This window comes from Nothoprocta perdicaria, unplaced genomic scaffold, assembly GCF_003342845.1.
Source record: "Nothoprocta perdicaria isolate Ctin4 unplaced genomic scaffold, notPer1 scaffold_5, whole genome shotgun sequence".
Lineage (NCBI taxonomy): Eukaryota > Metazoa > Chordata > Aves > Tinamiformes > Tinamidae > Nothoprocta > Nothoprocta perdicaria.
Window position 1 is genome coordinate 7,761,511 of NW_020455754.1, and position 20,156 is coordinate 7,781,666.

Here is a 20,156-nt window from a genome sequence, read left to right on the forward strand (position 1 = left end):
TAAGCGCCCAGGGGGCGGCCCGAGCCCGCAACCGTCCCCGGGAGGAGGCGACGCGGCTGCCGGGCGCCCCCCCGGCCCGGGGCGCCCCTGACCTGCGGGCGGAGCGGGGCGGGAGCGGGAGGCGTCGCTTCACCACAGGCCGGCCCGGCGGACGAGAAGCTCCTCACGCAACGGCGTGCTCAGCCGCCGGCTGCATATATCCGGCGCGCAGCCTAGCCCGGCGGCAGGCGGCGCGGCCAATGAGAGCGCGGCGTTCGCCCTCGCTCGGATGCTGGTTGGCCCCTGCGGGAAGGAGGCGGTGGAGCGTTTGAGTGACAGCGCTCTCCGCAAACCGCGTGGCCCATCTCCACAGGGCGGCAAGCGCGACAGGCACCTAAGGGAGCCAATAGAAGGAGGAGCGCCCGCTGCTGGGGCGAGGCGAGACCTGATGGATTGCCCTGGCAGCCAATAGAAGCGCCGTGTCCAGGCGCGGCAGTGTGGTTGACCCGCGCAGCAGCGCCCTTGAGAAAGTGCTGGTAAACCCCGTTATCGGTAGGGGCGGTGCCCCGCGCGGCACGCGCAGCAGGCGGCCAATGGGAGCGCGCGGCGGCCGTGACGGACAGCGCGGCGCCCGGGCGCCCTTAAAGCGGCAGGCAGCGCTCCGCGCCAGCACAACCCGCTGCGGGGCGCCTGGCCCCAACATGGCGGCTGGGCAGCGCCATGGCGCCCGCCCCAATCTGACCTGCCGCTATCGCTCCCGCTCGCGAGCCCCGGCCCCGCCGATGGCTCCTGTGGCCCGGAAGCCTTTATTTGCATTGTGCCCTGTCCCCCCTACACCTGTGACATGAGGCAGCGCTGGCGCTGGGCTGCACACACCATTAATATCTCCCTGCTATTTATAGGTGAAGCCACGTTGCAATCTGCCAGTTCATAAATCATAAGCAGGAATTTTCTTTTCTTTTTTTTTTTTTGGAAAGCTTAACAGGAGACCAGTGACCCAGCAGATGGCAGCCATCCCAAGTGAAACCTCTCCGCCGGGGCACGGGCTCTGGGATGAGGCTGCTGCTCTTGAGAAGGTTGATGTCAGAAACGAGCGTCCTGCGCCCTCCCGCTGAGGGAAGCGCCGAGGTGCGGCTGTGCTGGGTGTCCTAACCACCTACAAAAGCTAACCCTAACAAAGCTCGTTCTTCAGCCGCACCTTGGGCCTCTTAACGGAGAGGCCTATGGAAGCACCACACACCGATTCTCCTTCAAGAAGTCAAACATAGGGGAAAAACAAAATGAAAGACACCCCTGGAGGAGAGCACCCTTTCACCCAACCTTCCTTGAGGTTAACCAAGTAGAGATTCCCCCAGCTCCTCATTTCGCTCAATAATCCAGTCTAGCAGAGCTCTTCTACCTGGCACGTCTCAAACCTCCAAGACGGAGCTTTGCAGAGCAGCAAGTCCGCCCTCACCCCTGGCACCCATCTCCATGACTGCTCCTCTCCCTCCCGCAGCCAGCTTGTCTCCTCGCTATCATTAGCTTTTAATCACAAACAGGCCAACGACCATGCCCAGAGTGCTGAAATTCCCCAGCAGCTGCTGCAGATCCCGGCTGATCGCAAAGTTCCTCAGCCGCTCCGGTGCATCTCCCAACACGGAGCGAAAAATATTGCACTGCAAAGAAAAACATAGCTAAAGGAGCGGGCGGTGGTTAAGCGGTCCTGCCATCAGGGATAGACATTTGTGCTTAGAATTAAATCCCTAAAATGCGACTAACAGCAGTTGGGGGTCAGGATGAACAGGGTAACCCCTGCGTCAAGTGCAATTTTGGGCAGGTTTGGGGGCAGTCTGGCCTCGGCCGCTCCACACGGGTACCAAGGCAGGCATGGGTGCCCTGCTCCCTTTTGCTGCGGCCTCTCCTCCGCGGGGCAGCGACTGTAGCTCAGTCCCTGCCGCTCTGTTTAGTTAACCCCAGTCAGTGGCCCGTGGATGACTTTGCAAAATCTTTTGAAAAACGCTTTTTTCAAGGTGTTTTGACCCCGCGTCACCCCATGCCCGTGTGGGCCCTTGTGACAGCCCCGCTTCGCTGGGACAGGGGACAAACCGGCCCCAGCTGCCTGGCACGCTCAGATGTATGTTATATACGACATATTATATATTACATGTAATTATGTATGACAATATTTAATGTCATCTGTTATGTCTTACTGCAGTGTATATTACATATCCTATGCTATTACGTATTATGTGTCATGTCATCCCTCGTTTCAGTAAATCTGTATGTATCACTCCGGTGTGCATCACTGTGCAGGGAGGGAGGGCTCTGGGTGAGGCCTCCATGGAGTGCGGGGTGTGGGAGGGCCGGGGGACCCCCGTGCGGGGCCGGGGTCTGTGCGGGGCCGCGGGGGAGGCTGTGACCAGGGCGGGGAGGCCGCGGTGGCCGCAGGGGCCCGGGGAGGCCGCGGAGGCTCCGTGGTGGCTGGGGGAGCTCGGGGAGGCCCCGCGGTGGATGGAGCGGCCTGTGGAGGCGGCGGAGGCCCCGCAATGGCCGGTCCGGCCCGCGGAAGCCCCGCGCTGCCCCCGCGGGAGCGGAGCGGAGCGCGGCCCGCCCCTTCCTCCGCCCCGCCCCGCGCCCGGAGCCGCCGCCGCGCTCGGCCATGCCGGTGGGTGCCGGGCCGGGGGGGCCGGGCCGGGGGGTCGCGGGGGCCTCGCGGGCGGCGGGGGGTCCCTGCGCGGCTGGGGCTGCCCCGCAGCGCGGGCCGCGGCTGCCCCGCTCCGTCCCGCGGCGCCGCTGCGGGGTGCGGGCCCCGCCGCGCGGCCGGCAGCCCCCGGCACCCCGAAACCCGCCGCCTTCCAGCCGCCCTTCTCGCGGCCTCCCCAGCGCGCCCCATTACAGGCTCGTCAATAAAAGGCTAATTGCGCTTCAAAACGTTAACGGGAGCAGCCGACCCTAAATCCCTTTCCAGGCGGGTTTTCCCTGAAAACTTGACAGGACCCCGAGAAAACGGAGCTTCCCTGGGAGCGGAGCCGCTTTGGGGAGGGGGCTGCTCCAGACATCGGGGTACCTGAGCCGGGTGTTGTGTGCGGGCCCCGCAGGGACGGCACGCGAGGGGAACCCGGAGCTGTAGCTTTTCCCAACGCTTCAGCTTTCCCTGAGGATCCCTTTGGCCGTGTTGGCCATTTGGGAGAGACGGGTGTCATGCTGCATCTCGGGGACCAAAGCGCAGGGGAAGGGGCGCTCACCAAGCCGCCCCTCACGGCTCCTCTGCCTCTTTCCAGAAACACGAGTTCTTTGTGGACATGACCTGCGAAGGCTGCTCCAATGCAGTCACCCGCGTCCTGCACAGGCTGGGAGGTGAGTGGAGCGCCCATTGGTGCCGACAGCGGCTACGTGGAAGCCCCTTCTGCCCGCCCTCCGCTGGGCAAGGGTTGGTCGGTGACGCAGCATCGGCAGGAGTGCTGTGCTCGCCCGGCTCTCAGTGAGCACGGCCGAATCCCGGACCTGCCGGGAGGCGCCGCGGCGTCCGTGAGGAGCGTCCGCGAGGAAGGGAGCTGGAAGTCTTGCTAAGCGTTGCCTGAAATGTTCGGGGTGGTCCCCAGGCTGTCACCCGCTTCCAAGCATAGAGCAGTCACTCTGAGAAGCTGCAAAGCTCAGGGATTCACTCCACAGCTTTTTGCCTTTTCTCTTCTTTTTTCTTTTTCTTTTTTTCTTTTTCCTCTTTGCTACTGGGAAAATTATAACCTATGTTTATAGGTTGCTCCATGGTGCTGAGATTACCAAGAGAGAAGGATCAGGTCCCCGCTTACCAGCCAGGAGGACCTGTCGCTCTGCTCCCCTTCCCCACCAGGGGAGAAGGGCTTTCAGTCACCCAGCCTAAGGCCCTGGGGTTTCTCCAGGACCCTGTTGCCTGGCAGAAGCAATTCCACTCTGTGTGGGTTTGTAAGCACTTCTCTCTCTTGAACATGCTGGCCGATTTCTGCCTGCTGTGATGAAGCGGCAGAGCTCTCGAAACTGCTCCACTCCTACAAGTTTTGTGAAAATAGTTGTCTGCTTGCAGACATCATGACCCGTTGCTCTCACAGGCTTCAGAGCGGCTCACCCCCTAAGAAGCGCCTTGTGCTTCCTCCTGCCTGCAGCTGCGCTGCCCCTGAAAGACTCTGTCCTGCCCCAGCCCCTGTGCCCATCCCTGGTGCCCATCAGCATGGACTGAGCTGGTTGGAAAATACAGAGGCTGATTTAAACTCAGCTCATCCTAGATACTGCAAGAGGGGGAGCGTTCCCTCGCGCTCAGATCATCAGGCCGCTCAGCCTTGGAACGTGTTTTTCCTCTCCTCTTAGGTGTCCAGTTTGATATTGACCTGCCCAACAAGAAGGTTTGCATCGACTCGGAGCACAGTGTTGACACTCTCTTGGAAACCCTGAAGAAGACTGGAAAGAATGCGTCCTACCTGGGGGAGAAGTCTGTGCAATAGACTTCCCTGCTATGATGAGGTTGGATATAAATACTGGGCATGTGAAACACTGCAGAGGGAGATCGGAGCTTATTCCAGCTCTCCCAGTAAACCAGGCTGCTTCCTGGGAGGCACGAAGGAGGAAAGACTTGCTGGTCCACCTTCAGCAAGCTCCTCGTGTTGAAAGAGTGCCTGGATCACATGCAGGCAGCTCCCTTGCTGTTGGGGACCCCTCAGTTACTCTGCAAAGCCTATGTGACCATGGTTGCCAAAGGAGGCTAGAATCTGACAGCTTGGGAAGTTCTGACTGATATTGTTTATTATCTGGTCAGATTGCATGGAGAGGTTCCATGCAGGCAGTGTGGCTTTCTCAGGGGGACCTGGAGTTGTTCTAGAGCCCATCACACGAAAACAGACCCCAAAGGCTGTTTTCTAACAGCACCCAGTGCCCCAAAGGCACTAGCTGTGCAGGCATCGCAGCCCCAAATGTTATCAGGGAGGGCAGTGGGGCAGACGGCCCCATGTGGATGTGTGTGCAGGAGGTTGTTCATTAGCAAAGGAATCTCCAGCTCCAGCTTTTACTGCTTTTGCTATTACATCCTCCACCAAACAGGAAGATGGGCAGGATCTGCCCTCACGGATGTGAAGTGGTGGATTTCAGCTCAGTTCCCAGTGCCCACAGCCCCCAGCCAGCCAGACATCTGTCCCACAGACAACCTGATTGCTGCAGCCTGTGGATTTCCCTGGAGCCCCAGCCCTGTGCTGCCATGCACCAAGCTCTCACCCAACTGTGAAGTATTTTTACAAGAAAGGGTACCACTTTGGATGTAAAAGAGTGAAATAGGAGAAGGCTGCCCCTCATTGCAAATGCTTTTCTTTTTGTCCAAAATTATATAGCGTCTCTGAAAAGCTTCTTTCTGTCAGTGTAGCTTTCCAGTTCAGCAGCACTTTCTAAATGACTTGATTTTGATCAGCACAGATGCCCAGCATGGACGCACTGAAACCGTTTCATGCTGATTTAATTTCCAGTCGATAACCTCAGTTTAAACTGATAATTTACACCCGCAGGAATTAAGCTGATAAAAGAAAGGGTTGAACTGATTGCCATGTGCCTATGCAAGCCCAGCTTAACAGATTTAAAATCTATGCAATTTTCTCCTGTGAACAACCTCACAGTACTTCTTAGATGTTATTTAAATCTTAATTTTCTAATCAAACATTATTGGTATTTAAAACAGATAGAGAAACATATTCTGGGTTGAATAAGAGCTGATTGTTTTTCACCTCCTAGTCTGTATTGATTACAAGAGCTCTTTTCTAGGGGTTGTGGACTATATCCAGAGGTCTGCAAAAGTTAATCAAGGCTGCAGTTTCCCATGAGAGCTGCCAAGCCAGGGCTGAATAATGTTGAGGTATCCCTTTTTTAACCATCCCTGTATCTCTAGCCCAGCCTTCTCTTCATTTTCCATACATTAGATCAAGGCAGCTGGGAGAGCCCGTTCACCTGGAGAGCCTGCAAGGAAACTACCATTTTCCTAAATGCTCCCTCTCTCTCTTCCATTGGGATTTAATTGAAGCCAGTTGATTTATCCCGTAATCACTAAATCCAAACAAAAGAGGGGGAGGCTGATTTGCCCCTTCTGGTAGTTTGTTGTTAGATGACTGTGGCTGTCATGGGAAAAGTCACTTGGCTTTTACAACATGTTTGCTTCCACAAGGAATATTGTGTTTTTAGGGGTTCATTTAGAAGGGGGTGACAAATCACTGACCGAGAGCTCCCATCAGTGGCTTTCCTTTGAGCTGTGACCGGCAGAGGGCATCTTTGTATAACTTTATTGCCTCTGTGCCTTGTTTCTTCTATTTATTTATTTATTTATTTATTTATTTATTTTAGGAACTCAGCTATGACTTCGGAATAAAAGACAACTTAACTGTTTACGTATCTCCCAGCTCGCCCTGTCCTTTGACCTTTGCTGCCCTGCCAGACGTCAGCAAGCAGCGAGCTGGCAGCAGGACACAGCTGCATCCTGTCTCTGGAAGCAGAGGCAGCGGAGAAGAAGGTTATATTCTGTTTTGCATCACTCAGTAAATCAAAGCAGTGCTTCTATATTTCAGTGCATGTCTGTGTGTGTTGTGTGTCTTTGCACTGCTTTAGATGGCTTTCTGCAAGAGCGATGGCTCGTAGGGATGGGATCTGGCCCATTTATATGCAAGACAAGTCTCAGAGGAAATTGCACCTATCTTTAGAAGTTGGCTGCAGCCTCTGCATGTGTGTCTCAGGAGAGCTGGGTTTGAATGTTGCTTAAATTGAGGGAATCTGTCCCAGCAGATGTTTGTTTTCATCATAGAACAGACAAACTTTCCATTTGGGCTGCAAATCCTGGGAAGGAGGGACTTCAGCAGAGCGGGTCCTGCAGGTCTGGGACTACCAAATATTATTTTGGGCCAGGTGAGGCTGTAAAAAACAGAATTCTCTGGTCTCCAGCAACGTGGTTTGCTGACAGCCTAAGCAAATTACAGGTCAGAGCAGGAAACACAGATTCAGCTTAGGTTTAATACAGTGCGTTCTAGAGCACTGCATAACCATATGCATGTGAGGAATCAATCTGCATTCTGGCCCCAGCTCAAGACATCTAGATCCATCCCTTCCCTCAGCAAGTGTTCCTCTTGCTCCCTTCCCAGCCCACTTAAAACGTTTCAGCTCAATAGGTAATAGCATCATGGGGCTGTGATCCCGGGAGGAATCCCCACGTGCTCTCTGCACACACGACCACAGCAGGAGAACTGTGCTGGTAAGAAAGGCAGAAGGCCTGGAGGAAGCAGAGGGCTGTGGGAATCTCTCCAAGGTCTCTTAATTCTCAGCCCAGCATTCACTTCAAGGATTATTCTGTTGCTTAGCTCAGCTTCTATCCAATAAATGCAGGTTTCTCAGGCCAGCGTAAGTGCCATGCGTGTGTCCATCCCAGCAGGCTCTCATTGCACCTGGAAGACAGAACTCTGATCCTCACCAGTTGTGTGTGGCTTGTTCTCTATCTTCTCTCTGCTGCTGTGGATGCACTTGCAGGGGCTAGAGGCACTTCAAGCAACACGTTATAGATATTTTCTACTACTTTTTTAAGGGAAGCCACATGCTAAAGGCCTAACTTTACTGCATTGCTTTCTTGCATTAAAGTCCCCCAGTGGCAGGAAGTTTCTCAGAGCCACAACCTCTTGCTGCTCTGCACCACTGCAGGGCAGGGCAAGACACATGCGGGGTCCCAGGTGAGTGAGGACAACAGCTCCCGCATGAATCCTTCACCCCAATCCCTCCGTTGCTGGTTTTAGTTGATGCCTGCCAGTGTCAATTATTACTTATTGCTTTCAGCTATTATTATTTATTGCTTTCAGCTCCCTGCTGGGCTGAGGCAGTGCCTCCAGCGGCAGTGCACACTGGCTGCTGTGCATGGTGGTGAAGGGCACGCCGTGCTGCTGCTCAGCGCTGCCCCAAGGCCGGCACGCGGAGCCAGCGGTGCCTGTGACAGGGCTGAGCCTGCACGGGGAGAGCTCCAGGCCGGCCTGCTGCAAATCAGGCTGCTCGTCCTTGACGTCTGGCTTGCAGCGTGTGCTGTCCACACTGCCCTGGCTCTTTTGTTCCTCGCTGCCCGCTCTGCTGACCTGGCTGTTTGGGTTTAAACACGCTTATCTCCGAGCAGACGAGCAGCGGTGTCTGCCCGCAGCGAGCCGGCAGGGTCATGTAGCCACCTGAAGCTCCAGCACCCGCCATCTCCCAGGCCTTCCCTTGGCCATGGGAATCCGTGCCCAGGAGCGGAGAGCAGTGTCTCTTCCCAGAGCCTGCCCGGAGCCCGTCCCTATCCACCGGAGCAGAGCTGAGCCCTTCCCCTCGCACCCGCTGCCTCGGGCTTTGATGGGTGTCCCTCGCTGTCTTAGCAGGCAGGTCTGGTGTGATCCCCCCTAGAGACAGGATGAGGATGAGTACCCTCCCCAGGGGCTCCTCTGAGCCCTGCTCCCGCCAGCCCTTGGTAACCCCCAAGGCTCCGACCGTCCCCTCATATCCCTGTTACTCCCTTTCTCCTGGCCCCGTGGGAAAGGGAAAGCAGCTGCTAGGGTTTCCTCTCCAGCTGTGAAGCAGGAAGGGCTGTGTTGGTTGTCCATCCCAGCACCACAGACACAGTAGTGAAAATAAGGAGCCAGGAGGAGTCACGTTAGGCCAGGGCCAGTGGATGAAGTCCAAGATGCTGCTTGCTTTCCCAAACACAACCCAAAGGCCAGCAGGACAGCATCGCGCCTGCTCCTCGCGGGCTCCTCGCGGGCTTATCGAGGGAACAGGGCGTTTCAACCAGGCCAGGCAATCTGCAGAACACTCTCTTTCTCCCTGCCTTCCTTTCCTGGGGATAAGATAAGGTGTTTGTGGGAAGCTGACCTGCCCCAGGAGGTGCCACGTGGAGCAGGGCATGGAGCGGGCTCTGCAGCGGGACCCAGCAGGACCCCGCAGGGCTGAGCAGTGACACCCAGGGATGGTCCCTGCTTCAGTGCATGGCCGGGGCTTGTGCTGGCTGCAGCCATGCTGGGCAGCTGGGAAGAAGGGTTAGGCTAAGCCTAAACAGAACAGCACACTGTGAACTCGCTCCCTGTGACGTTTATGGAAAAGCTTTAGAAGGAAACCAGCTCCTTCACAGAATCTAAAAGAACAAGAGTAAAAGGATGAAGCAGAGTCTCTCCGGTCTCTGTTGCCCAATTTCAAGATCTTTGAAATGTTCAGTCATCAGATTGGTCTGAAATTGGCCTCCAGGCTGCACATCGTGGACAGAGAGAACCCCACAGGCACGCACAGAAAATGTGATTGCAGTAATTTTCGCAGGAAATAGGGCTCAATATGCCAGGCAGTGATGCTGTGAGGCCGTTCTCAGACAGGCAAATGCTCCGTATGCAGTGCCAGCAGGGAGGGCTGCGATCCCGGGCCCCGGACACCCTGATGCTGCAGGATGTCGTTTCCAACAGAAAACATTCGCTTTCCTTGCCCATCGGAAACACGGCTGCCGGGTTTCCCGTGTCCCTGTCCTCGTGGAGCTGCTCGGCTCCTGGCAGTTGTTTTTCACCCCCTTCTGCCTCCCGTCATGTCTTACACCACAAACTGGTTTCAGTGGAAACGCCAATAGCCTCCAAATCGCAGCCCTTTAGAATGCCAGGGCTGCACTGGTTATGCCGGAGCTGCCTTAAGCACCACTGGCTTTTCGGCACTTTCTAATTATGAGATGATGGGCAGGGTCTGATTTTAGCCAAAGGAGCATTTGCGCTCAGCAGAACCGCCCAGCAAAGGAGAGAATTTCCAAAATAGCTCCATGGGCTGCAGGGAGCAGCCGTGGGATGGGCGATCCCCCCGGCGCTCCCAAATGGCGATTCCTGATGGCCTGGAGAGAGAAACTGCCCTGAAATTTCAGGGTGGGAGCGCAGGGCTCAGTTGGCGGCAGCCGCGGCGTTTCCACAGGCATGTGGTGTCCTGGGGGACATCACAGGAGAGATGTTGACAGTCCTTGGATGCTCAATTCTGTAGCGCCAGCTCAGAGCCAGGGCCGCATGTGGCACCTAGGAGCACTTAGGGGCCAGGTGGCCCCGTCTGACGGCGGCCGCCCCACTGCGAAGGGCCCCGCACCGACCTGCCCCGGGGCTCCCTGCGCCGCTCTGCGGGGTCCCGCTCCGCGGCGAGGCACGTGGGTGCTCTGCGTGACCAACGCACGCGGCCTTGCACGCTGCCACGTGCAGAGCTCACAGCCACCCGACAGACCCCCCTTCAAGACTGTAATGGCATAAACAGAAAAAAACAAATAAACAACTGGAAAAACAGGCTTAATTTAGGACTCCGAAAGCAGGAAACATGCACATGCGCTGGTCAGAGTGCAAATATTTTCTTCCAGAGCTGCTTTCTAACAGGGTTCAGGTGGTGCTGGATGGATTAAAAAAAGAGGGTTCCCAGCCCCTCCGGAAGGCAGAGCAGCCACAGAGCACTGCTGTCATTCAGCATCTCTCCCTGGTGCTCCAGCCTTTGGCTTTCGGTTCCCACAGTGTATACTGAAGCTATTCAACCATTTGGCTAAAGGCAGATGGGCAAGGAGAGAAAGCAAAGCCCAGCGAGAGGCAGAAAGGCAGCTTTTGTGCTCGGTGTGCTTGCAGAAGGCAGCCCAGGCCCTCAGTGCCACTGCTCCCTGGAGCAGGGCTGGTTGATGCCACTCCGAGAGCTGGGCTCTCCCAGCCCCACTGCTGCGTTTGGGGGCAGCGATGGGGAAGGGGTTTGGAGGCCCCTCATGAGCAGCCCCTGTGAGCGGCACTGCCAGGGTGCTCTGCAAGAGCCTGACCCTTTCTCGTCTGCAGGAAGGCATTTCAGCTCCCTTGAGGTGCTGTGGGGCACACGCAGCACCACGCAAGGTCCCTGGCTGCCCTGGGGACAGCAGATCTCTGTGACCATTCTGCCACACGGATCTGGCCCAGGCTACCTGGAAGGGACAAGGGAAACCGGTCTGCATAGGCAAGAGCCTCCAGCCTGGCCCTTCCTGCTATTGTCCCTCGGCACATGGTGCCTGTTCCCGGAGCACCTCCCGGCGCGTAGTGGGAGCGTAGTGACACTCAGGGATTTATTCCACCAGCCTGAGGCGGCGCGACAGTTGCGGAGCCACTGGGATTCCCACAGGGAATTTCGCTTTCCCGTAGTAATCACTCCCAGCGGGTGGGGAGCGCCCAGGGCTGCCCCGTCTCTCTGAGCCCTGTGCACCCATTTCCAACACACGGATGAGAAAATGCGGAAACAACAAACGCAGCCTGTTCCCTGTGAGCACGAGGAGACGACCGAATGCAGCAGAAATCTGTTGTGTCCGAGTGTGCCCCTGTCTGTTTGAGCTCAACTGCCCCCCCAGTGGCTCCCGCTTGGGCTTGCGCAGGCGCCCGGGCAGAGCTTGGCCCGCAGCGGCCGGCGTCAGCACGGGGCACAATGCACAGCAGTCACAGCCGGGCTCGCCGGCTTAGTCTGGCACGCAGAGCTTTAGAAACCCCCACGCAGCTATTGTGAGAATGATCCCACTGCCCGCCTGGGAACGGCGCCGGGGGCGGCTGGTGCCCAGGGGTGTCTGGTGTGCAGGGGCACCCAGGGGTTCTGCAAAACACCAGCCTCCTGTCAGCATCTGCCTTGCAGAGAACCCGGGCCTTTGTTAGGGAAGTATGGAGGCATCCGTGGTCCCCCAGCCCCGGGGGGACCTGGCACATGCACCCGTCAGGCCTGGCCTCTCCCCACACAGCACCAAGTGGGGAACGCCCTGGGACCCCAGCCCTTCACTTCCAACAGGGCAGGTGGAAGCAGTTTTTGGGGTGCAGATTCCTGGGACTCCTGTCCTGGATGGATGCCGAGCAAGGAGGGTTGAACCACTGGCCTGAGCGGTTGATGCCTGGGATGCTGTGCCACGTGCTCGGCCCCTTTCTCTTCTTGGTGAGCTCCGGGACCCGATCCTGTGCCTCTGACAGCCTCCTAGGGCTTTGGAGTGACTCTTCTGATGGTGCTGGCAGCGAAGCAGCCCTTCCCCATTCAGTGCAGTCATTAGCACCGGGTCCCGTTTGCGTGGCTGTGTCTCAATTGGGCTTTGTGTGCAGCAGAGCCCCCCGCTGTGTCCCCAGGACGGCTCTCCCGGCCTTGGCACAGGCGCCGTGGGCTCCACGGGCTCTTGAGGCGCTGCCTTCAGAGCTGGCTCCCTGCTCCCCTTGGTGGGCTCCGCTGGGCTGCAGGGGGCCAGTTCTTCTCATTGTCTCTGAAAAGGGCAGGACAACGAGCTCCGGGTGTCCCTTTGATGGAGAAAAACTTGATACTGGCATCTGTATTTGTGATTCCTTTGATTTTTCCTCTCCCTGGGCAATGGCCAGTGCTAAGGCCTGTGCCCTCCCAGGAGCAGCCTGCGGCTGACGACGCAGGCGGCCCGTGGGAACAACCCAATTTCCAGGGCAACCAGGACACGACCGAGTCCAGTGCTGCCCCCGACACACAGCGTCACTGGTATTTCTCCATCATCTTCCCTGCGTTTGCTTTCTTCATTCGGTTTGCCTTTTGCCAGGGGGAAGTCAAGAAAGCAGAGGTGGCCCCTGCAGAGCCCTCCCTGCGGGCCCTGCTGCTGCCAGGCCATTCTGAGCTTTACGCTCTCCAGAGCAGCCCTCCAGGCTTGCCTGGCCACGAGTGCAAACTGTGTCAAAGTATCATCCAAATACAACCTCAGGAGCCCCAGAAACCAGCTCTGACCCTTCAGAGACTACACCGAGCCTTGGCTCCCTCCAAGGGTGCTGAAGACAGGGACACATGTCCCTGGGTAAGGGCCATCACCCTTTGCCACCACCATCGCTGGCCACCCCAGGGCACCTGCACCATGAGCTTGCTGGGCACGGCTGGAGCTATAACCGGTGTGTCCAGAGGAACACCAGAGAGGAGGTAAATTCCAGCACGGTTCCATTGCCCCATCCTGGAGGAGTGTCTCCAAAGACCTCTCCAAAGTGTCTGCTTCCCTTCTCCCTGGCACGGGCAGCCTGGCCAAGGCTCCTCCAAGCAAAGGCTGCAATGGGCTGAGCGGCTGGTGCTCAGCCCCGCTGCAAGGCAGGCAGCTCCGCAGAGAGGCTGCACCAGCAAGGGGCCAACAAACGTTCCCTGAGAGCCGCCGGGGGACAGGGAGCAGCAGGAACCGCAATCGGGACGGACGCGGCACAAGCCGCTTTCAGACAAAGGGAGATGGGCACAAAGCAGCACTGGTCTCTGCCCTGTTGCACAACGGGCAACTCAACCACCCCACCCCACCACAGCAGGGGTTTCGCATCTGTCCCTCATGCGGGATAACACAGAAAACCTCCAGCTGTTCTTTCCACACTGACAGTCCCAGCAGAGGAGCTGCTGGCAAAGACGGAAATTTGTTTGTGGGTGTGCATGAAAACGAAAAGCAGAAGGTCCTCCCCAGGCCCAGCTTTGTGTGGCCGGCGCCCAGCTGGGTCCCAGCGCGAGTGTGGGAGCTGGGCAGGGAAAGCTTCCACTGACACAGGCTCTCCAAGCGCTGCAGAGCGGAGCTGGCTCCCAACAGGACACGTCAGCCGTGGGCTATCAGTAAATCTGTGCGGCGGGGAAGGGGGCTGGGAAAGGAAATCTCCCTCTCAGTTAGTCCCTCCCTTCCTTTCTTCCACCCAGAGCTGCAGCAAAGCCAGGGGGAGGGATGTTCTTTCGGATGCCGCTGAAATGCTTTGAACAAGGAAGGGCTCTGGAAGGGAACAGAGAAAGAGATGTCTCTTCCTGTCCCTCCTCGCACACACTCCCCATGCAGAAGGCACCCAGAGCCCCCAGTCACCCTCCCCAGTCTCCATTCCCTGAAGCACAAGTGGCAGAGCTCTGAGCGAGAGCTCACAAATGTGAAGCAAGACACGAGCGAGGAGCTCTGCGCTTTGGTGCTGATTTGGGGAAGAGCAGCAGGGCTGGAGCCCTGGGTCCGTGCGGGAGCCACCCTTGAAGAGTGCTGGGATTCCCTGGTGGCCGCCTCTGGCTGCATTAGGGAAGGGAAGGGACCATATCCCCACACTGGCTCCCAGCTGGGTGCTGCTCCATGCCTCCAGACAGGCCCAGGCCCTCACCTGCACCGTCCCACTTGGCAAAAACATCACTATTACCCTCTATTTCCACTCCCCACCTTTTCCCCCCAAGTGTCTGAACAGCAGTCACCTGGGAATTTCACTCCATGGAAAATCCACTCCACTAATCCCACTAATAAACCCTGGGCGAGCTCTCTCCCCAGGGTGCTGTGGGCAGGTGGGTTAGAGCAGGAGTGAGGAGCTGGCAGGTACCTCAGGGCAAATCTGACACTAAAGGGCTGGGACACATCCCTGACACTCACATCTCCCCTCCCTAATTTTCTCATTACTCTGCAGTTACCTGATGCAGTTAATGTTCATCAGCAGCCAGAGCATCACACTGGGAAGAAACCAGCACTCCCATTGCAGGGAACTCGTTTCAGAAGTTTTTTCCTGAAAATAAAATAAAATAAAATAAAATAAAATAAAATAAAATAAAATAAAATAAAATAAAATAAAATAAAATAAAATAAAATAAAATAAAATAAAATNAAAATAAAATAAAATAAAATAAAATAAAATAAAATAAAATAAAATAAAATAAAATAAAATAAAATAAAATAAAATAAAATAAAATAAAATAAAATAAAACAAAATAAAATAAAATAAAATAAAATAAAACAAAACAATCTTAAAAGGATGTCCTCCAAATCTAGTGTAAAAAGATACAGATACAGCACTTGTGGCACGGGGAATAGCGGCTAATTTTAGTAGGAGGTTCCTGGAGAAGGAGGTAGCCCCGGCACAGAGTGGAAAGTCACAGCACTGCCCAGGGCCCTGCAGGACGTCGCTATTTTGGAGCTGGCTACGTCTGCCCTTGCCTCAAACACACAAACAGGGCAGAGCGCAGACCTCAGGCCCCCGCCTGCAGCACCGGCTCCTGCCAAACCCTGCCCGGACAGGACAGCGGTTTCTGAAGGGAAGTAAACAAGTCCCAGGGCCTAAATCGAGGTGCTCAGAGCTCATCACACCGGAGCAGTGACTGCCGGGGCTTTTCCTGCATGTGCCGTTTATGACAGCAAGGGGCTGCATTTTCATCCCGCTGGGGCCTGGGCGGGTTGTGTGCCCTCTGGTTCCCCTAACCCTTCCATCCAAGAAATCCAATTAAATCAAATACTGACAGAGGAAGCAAATGATTTCTCTACCAACAGGTCCTTGAAAGGAGCAGAATATCGACAAAACCTGAGTTGCTCATGTTGGGAAGATTTTGAAGGATTTGAACTCTCCAGAGCAAAACCCGGCCTGGCCAGGGCAGCCGATGGCGGCTGAGCCGCGCGCTGGAGACGCCCGGGAGGGAGCTGGCGCCTTCGCTGTTGCTCTTGGCCTCATCCTGAGGGCTGCTGCAAACCCTCGGCTCAATAGGAGCTCTGAGTTGGCTGCAGCCAACCCCTGCTTTCTCCTTTGAGGAAAACTGCTCCCAGACAGGCATATGCTGCCTTTCCACATGCGCTTAATCTGGTTTAGCCATTCCCAGGACTACCTTGGACTGTGTTTAAAGCCTACAGAGCCATTGGAAACTGAAGACCTTGAGAGATGTCTGCTCTGTCCCTCTGCTGTCCCAACAGCCTCCCCATATCAAAGCTTTGCTCTTAGAAAGCATTTCCTACCATCTCCCCTGTATCTTCTTTGCCTGCTTCTGGGCCTACCTATTATTGTCTTTTTCTTCCTAACAGGATCCTCCCAAATAGGTTTTGGCAAAACCAATCCCATTTTGTCTTCTCCTTTAGGGGACACCTGTTTATGAAGCCTGCAGCACCTGGCAGCTCAACTCGTTCCTCTGACACCTCTCAAGCCAGGGCTTGTTCTGAGTAACTGCAACTCGAGCAGAAAATATGAGAGAGCGTGCTTGAAAAATGCAGGTTTCCTGGAGCCCTTTCCAGGAGGGTTATGTGTATGTCCAGCCTGGGGTACCCCGGCACCCCTTTGCTGGTCCTCGAGCGGTGCTAGCGAGGCCGTGGCCTCGTGGGCTCCCTCTGCCCAGAGCGGAGCTGCCTTTCCCGGCTCCAGCGCCGGGAGCTGGCGCCGAGCCATGCACAGACAGGATCACTGTGGGACCAGGCTGCCCAGCACGGGGCTGGGGGAATATTTTGATAGGGTTTTGCCAGCTCCGATGGTTAATGGGAGGACAATAAAGGCCTGTTCTTCAGCCTCCACAGGGAACTGCTAAACTTTCCAGGCTCCCCTTTCATTTAGCAAGCGGCGCAGCCCTCCCATCGCCAACACTGCCCTTCTCTGCGTCATCTTTGCCCGCTCCTCTTTGCCCAACACTGTTCCAGCGCGGTGTGAAAATGTCCATCATTTAAAACCCATGTTCACTGTCATGGGGTTCCCGGGGCTGGGAGGTGACACGATGCAGTCCTTGGTTATCAGGACAGGCCATTCCTTGAACGTGGCTCCCGTGTTTCCTGTGGGGAGGCAGCAGGAGGCCAGGACACTCATACACTGGTTCTCTGAGGATCCTCACCCCATCAGCATTAGGGTGGGCTCTGTCCCTAACAAGTGCCACCCGTCTCACACTTGGACCCACGCTGTCCCCTCCTTGCCTGGGGTTGCTGCTGCTCTTCCCAGAGGACTCCCCAGTTTAGAGGTCCTAGAGGAGATAGCCCCAACCAGGTCTTCCATCGAGGCTGCCTTTTAGGAGGGCCAAACTGTGCTGATCCATGTGAAAGAGCCACCACCGCAGACTGTGCAGCCAGAAGGCTTTCCTCTTACGTGTCCCAGGGGCTGGAAGGTGGATTCCTGTTTATTTCCTCAGGCGGTTCTATTCATAGCCTTCAAAAACTGCCAAGCTGCATCTCGCAGGCCTGAGAGGACTTGAAAGGGCATCTTAGGCAAACAGCGGAAGCGCAAGGGGACTGCCCAGGGTGAGCAGCATCTGCTGCGTTTCTCCCTTGGGAGCTTTACTGCATGTTCTGCATGTTCTGCATGTTCCTGCATCTTTACTGCATGTTCTGCAAGGCCTTGGCACCTCCAGCACAAGGTCCTGAGCAAAGGGAAAGCCAGGTGGTGACGCTAAGCCCCACAGCTGGGTGCTTTCAGTCCCCACGTGTGCAGTCCCACGGCTGCACACATGAGTCCCACATGAGCCATTGGCTGCAGCGCTGTCCTTCTGCCTCTGTGCCCCGCAGCGAAGCCTGTTCCCAGCTCATGACTCACAGCGGAGCCACGCACAGCCAGCCTCATCTCCCTGTCCTGCGGGTTGTCCTGCAATCCCATCCTGCAGTCCTGTCCTGCAATCCTCTGTCTTGCGGCTGAAAATCACAGTGACATCCCCTCCTCTTCCTTCATCTGCTTCTGGGAGAGCCAGAACCCCATTTGCCTGCATCACCCCATTGAGCCAGGTTGCCCAAGTCCATTCATTCACTCAGGCTTTCCTGGGCCAAGCTCTCAAAGGGACCCTGCGGGGCCTGCAGAAGTGGTGGTTTGTCAGTCTACTGCATCTGTACGGACAATCAACCCTACCACCACGCTGGAGGGACTGTCCCACCAGGGAGATGTCCCTGCTTGTGTAGGACCAAGACAGCCAGGCTGGGGCAAGTTCCCAGCAGAGATCAGCTTCATCCTGCCCTGTGCAAACGGCCCTTCCAGTCCCGAACGGTGGCCAGGCATCTGCTTTAACGCCGATCTGGAGGCCACAGCCTTTTGCCCAGTCCTCTGATCTCCTTTTGAAATGAAAAACAAATCAGAAACAAACCCCAGAAAGCCTCCTACATTCCTGGGTTTTGGAGATAGCTGGAGAGCTGGAACATTTCTAGGATAAGCAAGATGCCTGTCTGTCCCGCACTTACTCTTTTCAACCGCCTCTCCCTGAGCTGGGTGCCGGGCTGCAGGGCGCAGTGCTGCTGCCTTTCCCACACTGCGCTGAAGGGATCCTGCTCACACAGCAGCCTGTGTCTGTGCGGAGCACAGCCCTCAGCCACACACTAATCAATGAAGACTTATTAAATGACATTCCTGCAGTGGTTCCAGGGCATCCTGTTTATTTATATGCACTTTGGGTTCATTGTTTTGCTGTAACTTCCACCAGAAATTAATGCAGGAACATCATCCTCTCCAGAAACTCATTAGAAATTCCCTCCCAGAACATAAAGGAGGAAGGGCTGCTGAGACTGGAGAATTTGTGAGTAGGATTGTTAATCTCTACCTGAATCACTTCCATCTTCTCACTTGCATTTCTATCCTTCTCTTATGGCAGAATCGCTCCCATTTTGGAGAGTACCAGGGTTTTCCTAACTGTGCCAGCCCAGATCTGCCAAACTAGGCTTAAAACAGGATGAAGAAATTCAGATTTTGAGTTGAGGTTAGCTTGAGTTCAAACCTCAGTCTTGCAAACATCTTGGCTTTGCTGTAAATTCAGTTTGAGTCTCAGGGGTCTGGTCTTACTTGCTTTTTCCATCTGTGTTTATGAGGTCACTTGAAGAGGGAGCAGGAGAGAGGGGCCTTGGGCTCTGGGGCTGTGTGCGAACCACGTCCCGGTACTGCCTGGAGACAGCCCAGGCTGGCCCTGCAGGGCAGGCTCGCCTGGCACAGCACAGCCCTCTGCGCAGGTCCTGGGGCTGATAAGGTCCTCCTGGGCCGCCTTCTGCCTGCCCAGCTCCCTGAGCTTTAGATACCATACGAGGAAGCTCCAGCATGTCCCAGGTGCAGTATTTCTCCTGGCAGCATGACATCCAAGACTCTGGTGTCTCAGTGTGCAGAGTGCTTTCTAGGACTTTCTTTGCAAGCTCTCAGTCATTTTAGAGGCTCCTTGAAGCTGGTGAGATTAGAGAGGCTGCCAGTTGCTGCAGGCTCTTGTTTCCCTCTCCCTGCAATCCCCTTCATCCCGCAGCTGGCAGCACGAGCCCTGGCATCGTGCCTGTCGGGGGGAGCTGCAGGAGGGGCTCCCCGCTGCGCTGCAGCTTTAGGCCCCTTTCCTGTTTGCATTAACTGCGCCAGGCAGGAGGGCTGAGGACCCCCTCACTCCGCATAAGCCTGGACGTATGGAGCTCAGGAGCCACCCCTAGACATGACCGCACCGCTGCAGCAGGCTGCTTTTTGCTTTCACTTAAGACTAGGGTTTAAGCCGCCACGTATATAAAGAAATCCCGGTTATAATTATCTTCCTGACACTGTCACTTACTTCTTGCAAGAGGGCTTAGCTTCAGTCTAGCCTGAAGAGTACTGAGCAATTGCCACGTTGTCAGTTAGAAAAGACGTGGTTTCTTTTTTATTTTTTTCCCTCCTTAAAATTTTTTCCAGATGTCTTTTTTTTTTTCTCTTAGGAGAAGCACCAGCAGCTGCATGATTTCAATGTGAGCTGTGACTAATCCAGTGCAGAAAACATCCAACTCCTCGGGGTGGGAATCAAAAAACTGAAACTCAGGCCATGGGCACGTGTGACCTCTGGAGCCAAAGAGGACCTACCTGCAGGCTGCACTTGGGAGCTCTGGACACCCAAGGTGGGAGGAGAAGGGCCCAGATGCCACAGCTGAGTTAGGACAGACAAGGCAACAAGGTTTTGGCAATAAAGCTGACCTCCACACAGACCTGAGATGGTTGCATGTGGTCTTTTGGGATGTGTGTGTGGGTGACATCAACATCCATAAGACAGAACTCAGGAACTGCTTTTGAATGGTGTGTAAAGAGACAGCCAGGTTCCTGGTAGCTTTTCAGCAGGAGCAAGATGCCTTTTGCAAAGCCTCTTGGGCATCTGTAGGCACCCCGAGGCTTCCAAGCCTCTTGACAATGTGAATCTCAGCTTCTCATGTCCAGCTCTCAAAGCAAGCAGAGAAATCTCTCTGCTCCTCTGTGCCTAGAAGGCATCAAGTCTTACAGGGCAATACAGAGCAGCACGGCCATCCCCATCACAAAGCAAGACCCAGCTATCACATCAAGAGGAACCCATGGAGTTAGATGGGGGATACAGCCCCACAGAAACAAATTTTTTCAGGACAAAGGATTTAATGCAGTGATCTTTCACGACTTTTTCTTCCCTGGCTCTTCCTCAACAGTATCCTGGCCTACCTGATCACAGAGATCCACAGTCCCATTAGGAAGTGAAGAAGGGGTCCTCACGGCCCCCTCTACTATATTTTTCTTTCCTCTCCCCTTTCTAGTTTGGTCTTGCAGCAG

General features: G+C 55.6%; 2 protein-coding genes across 3 annotated transcripts in view; one reads left to right on the top strand and one right to left on the bottom strand.

Moving 5' to 3' along the window:
- Nucleotides 1–192, bottom strand: part of G3BP1 (G3BP stress granule assembly factor 1) — a 21,474-nt gene extending 21,282 nt beyond the window's left edge. For both annotated transcript variants that reach the window (XM_026047451.1, XM_026047452.1), the window contains exon 1: nt 93–192. The gene's annotated coding sequence lies outside the window, so the exon portion shown is untranslated. The remainder of the gene's footprint in view (nt 1–92) is intronic.
- A 3,054-nt stretch (nt 193–3,246) lies between these two features.
- On the top strand, nt 3,247–6,513 carry ATOX1 (antioxidant 1 copper chaperone). Its single transcript, XM_026047588.1, has 3 exons — nt 3,247–3,318; nt 4,303–4,455; nt 6,310–6,513. The coding sequence occupies exons 1-2, from the start codon at nt 3,264–3,266 to the stop codon at nt 4,434–4,436; spliced, it is 189 nt and encodes a 62-aa protein (XP_025903373.1). The 5' UTR covers nt 3,247–3,263; the 3' UTR covers nt 4,437–4,455; nt 6,310–6,513.
- The last annotated feature ends 13,643 nt before the right edge of the window (nt 6,514–20,156 follow it).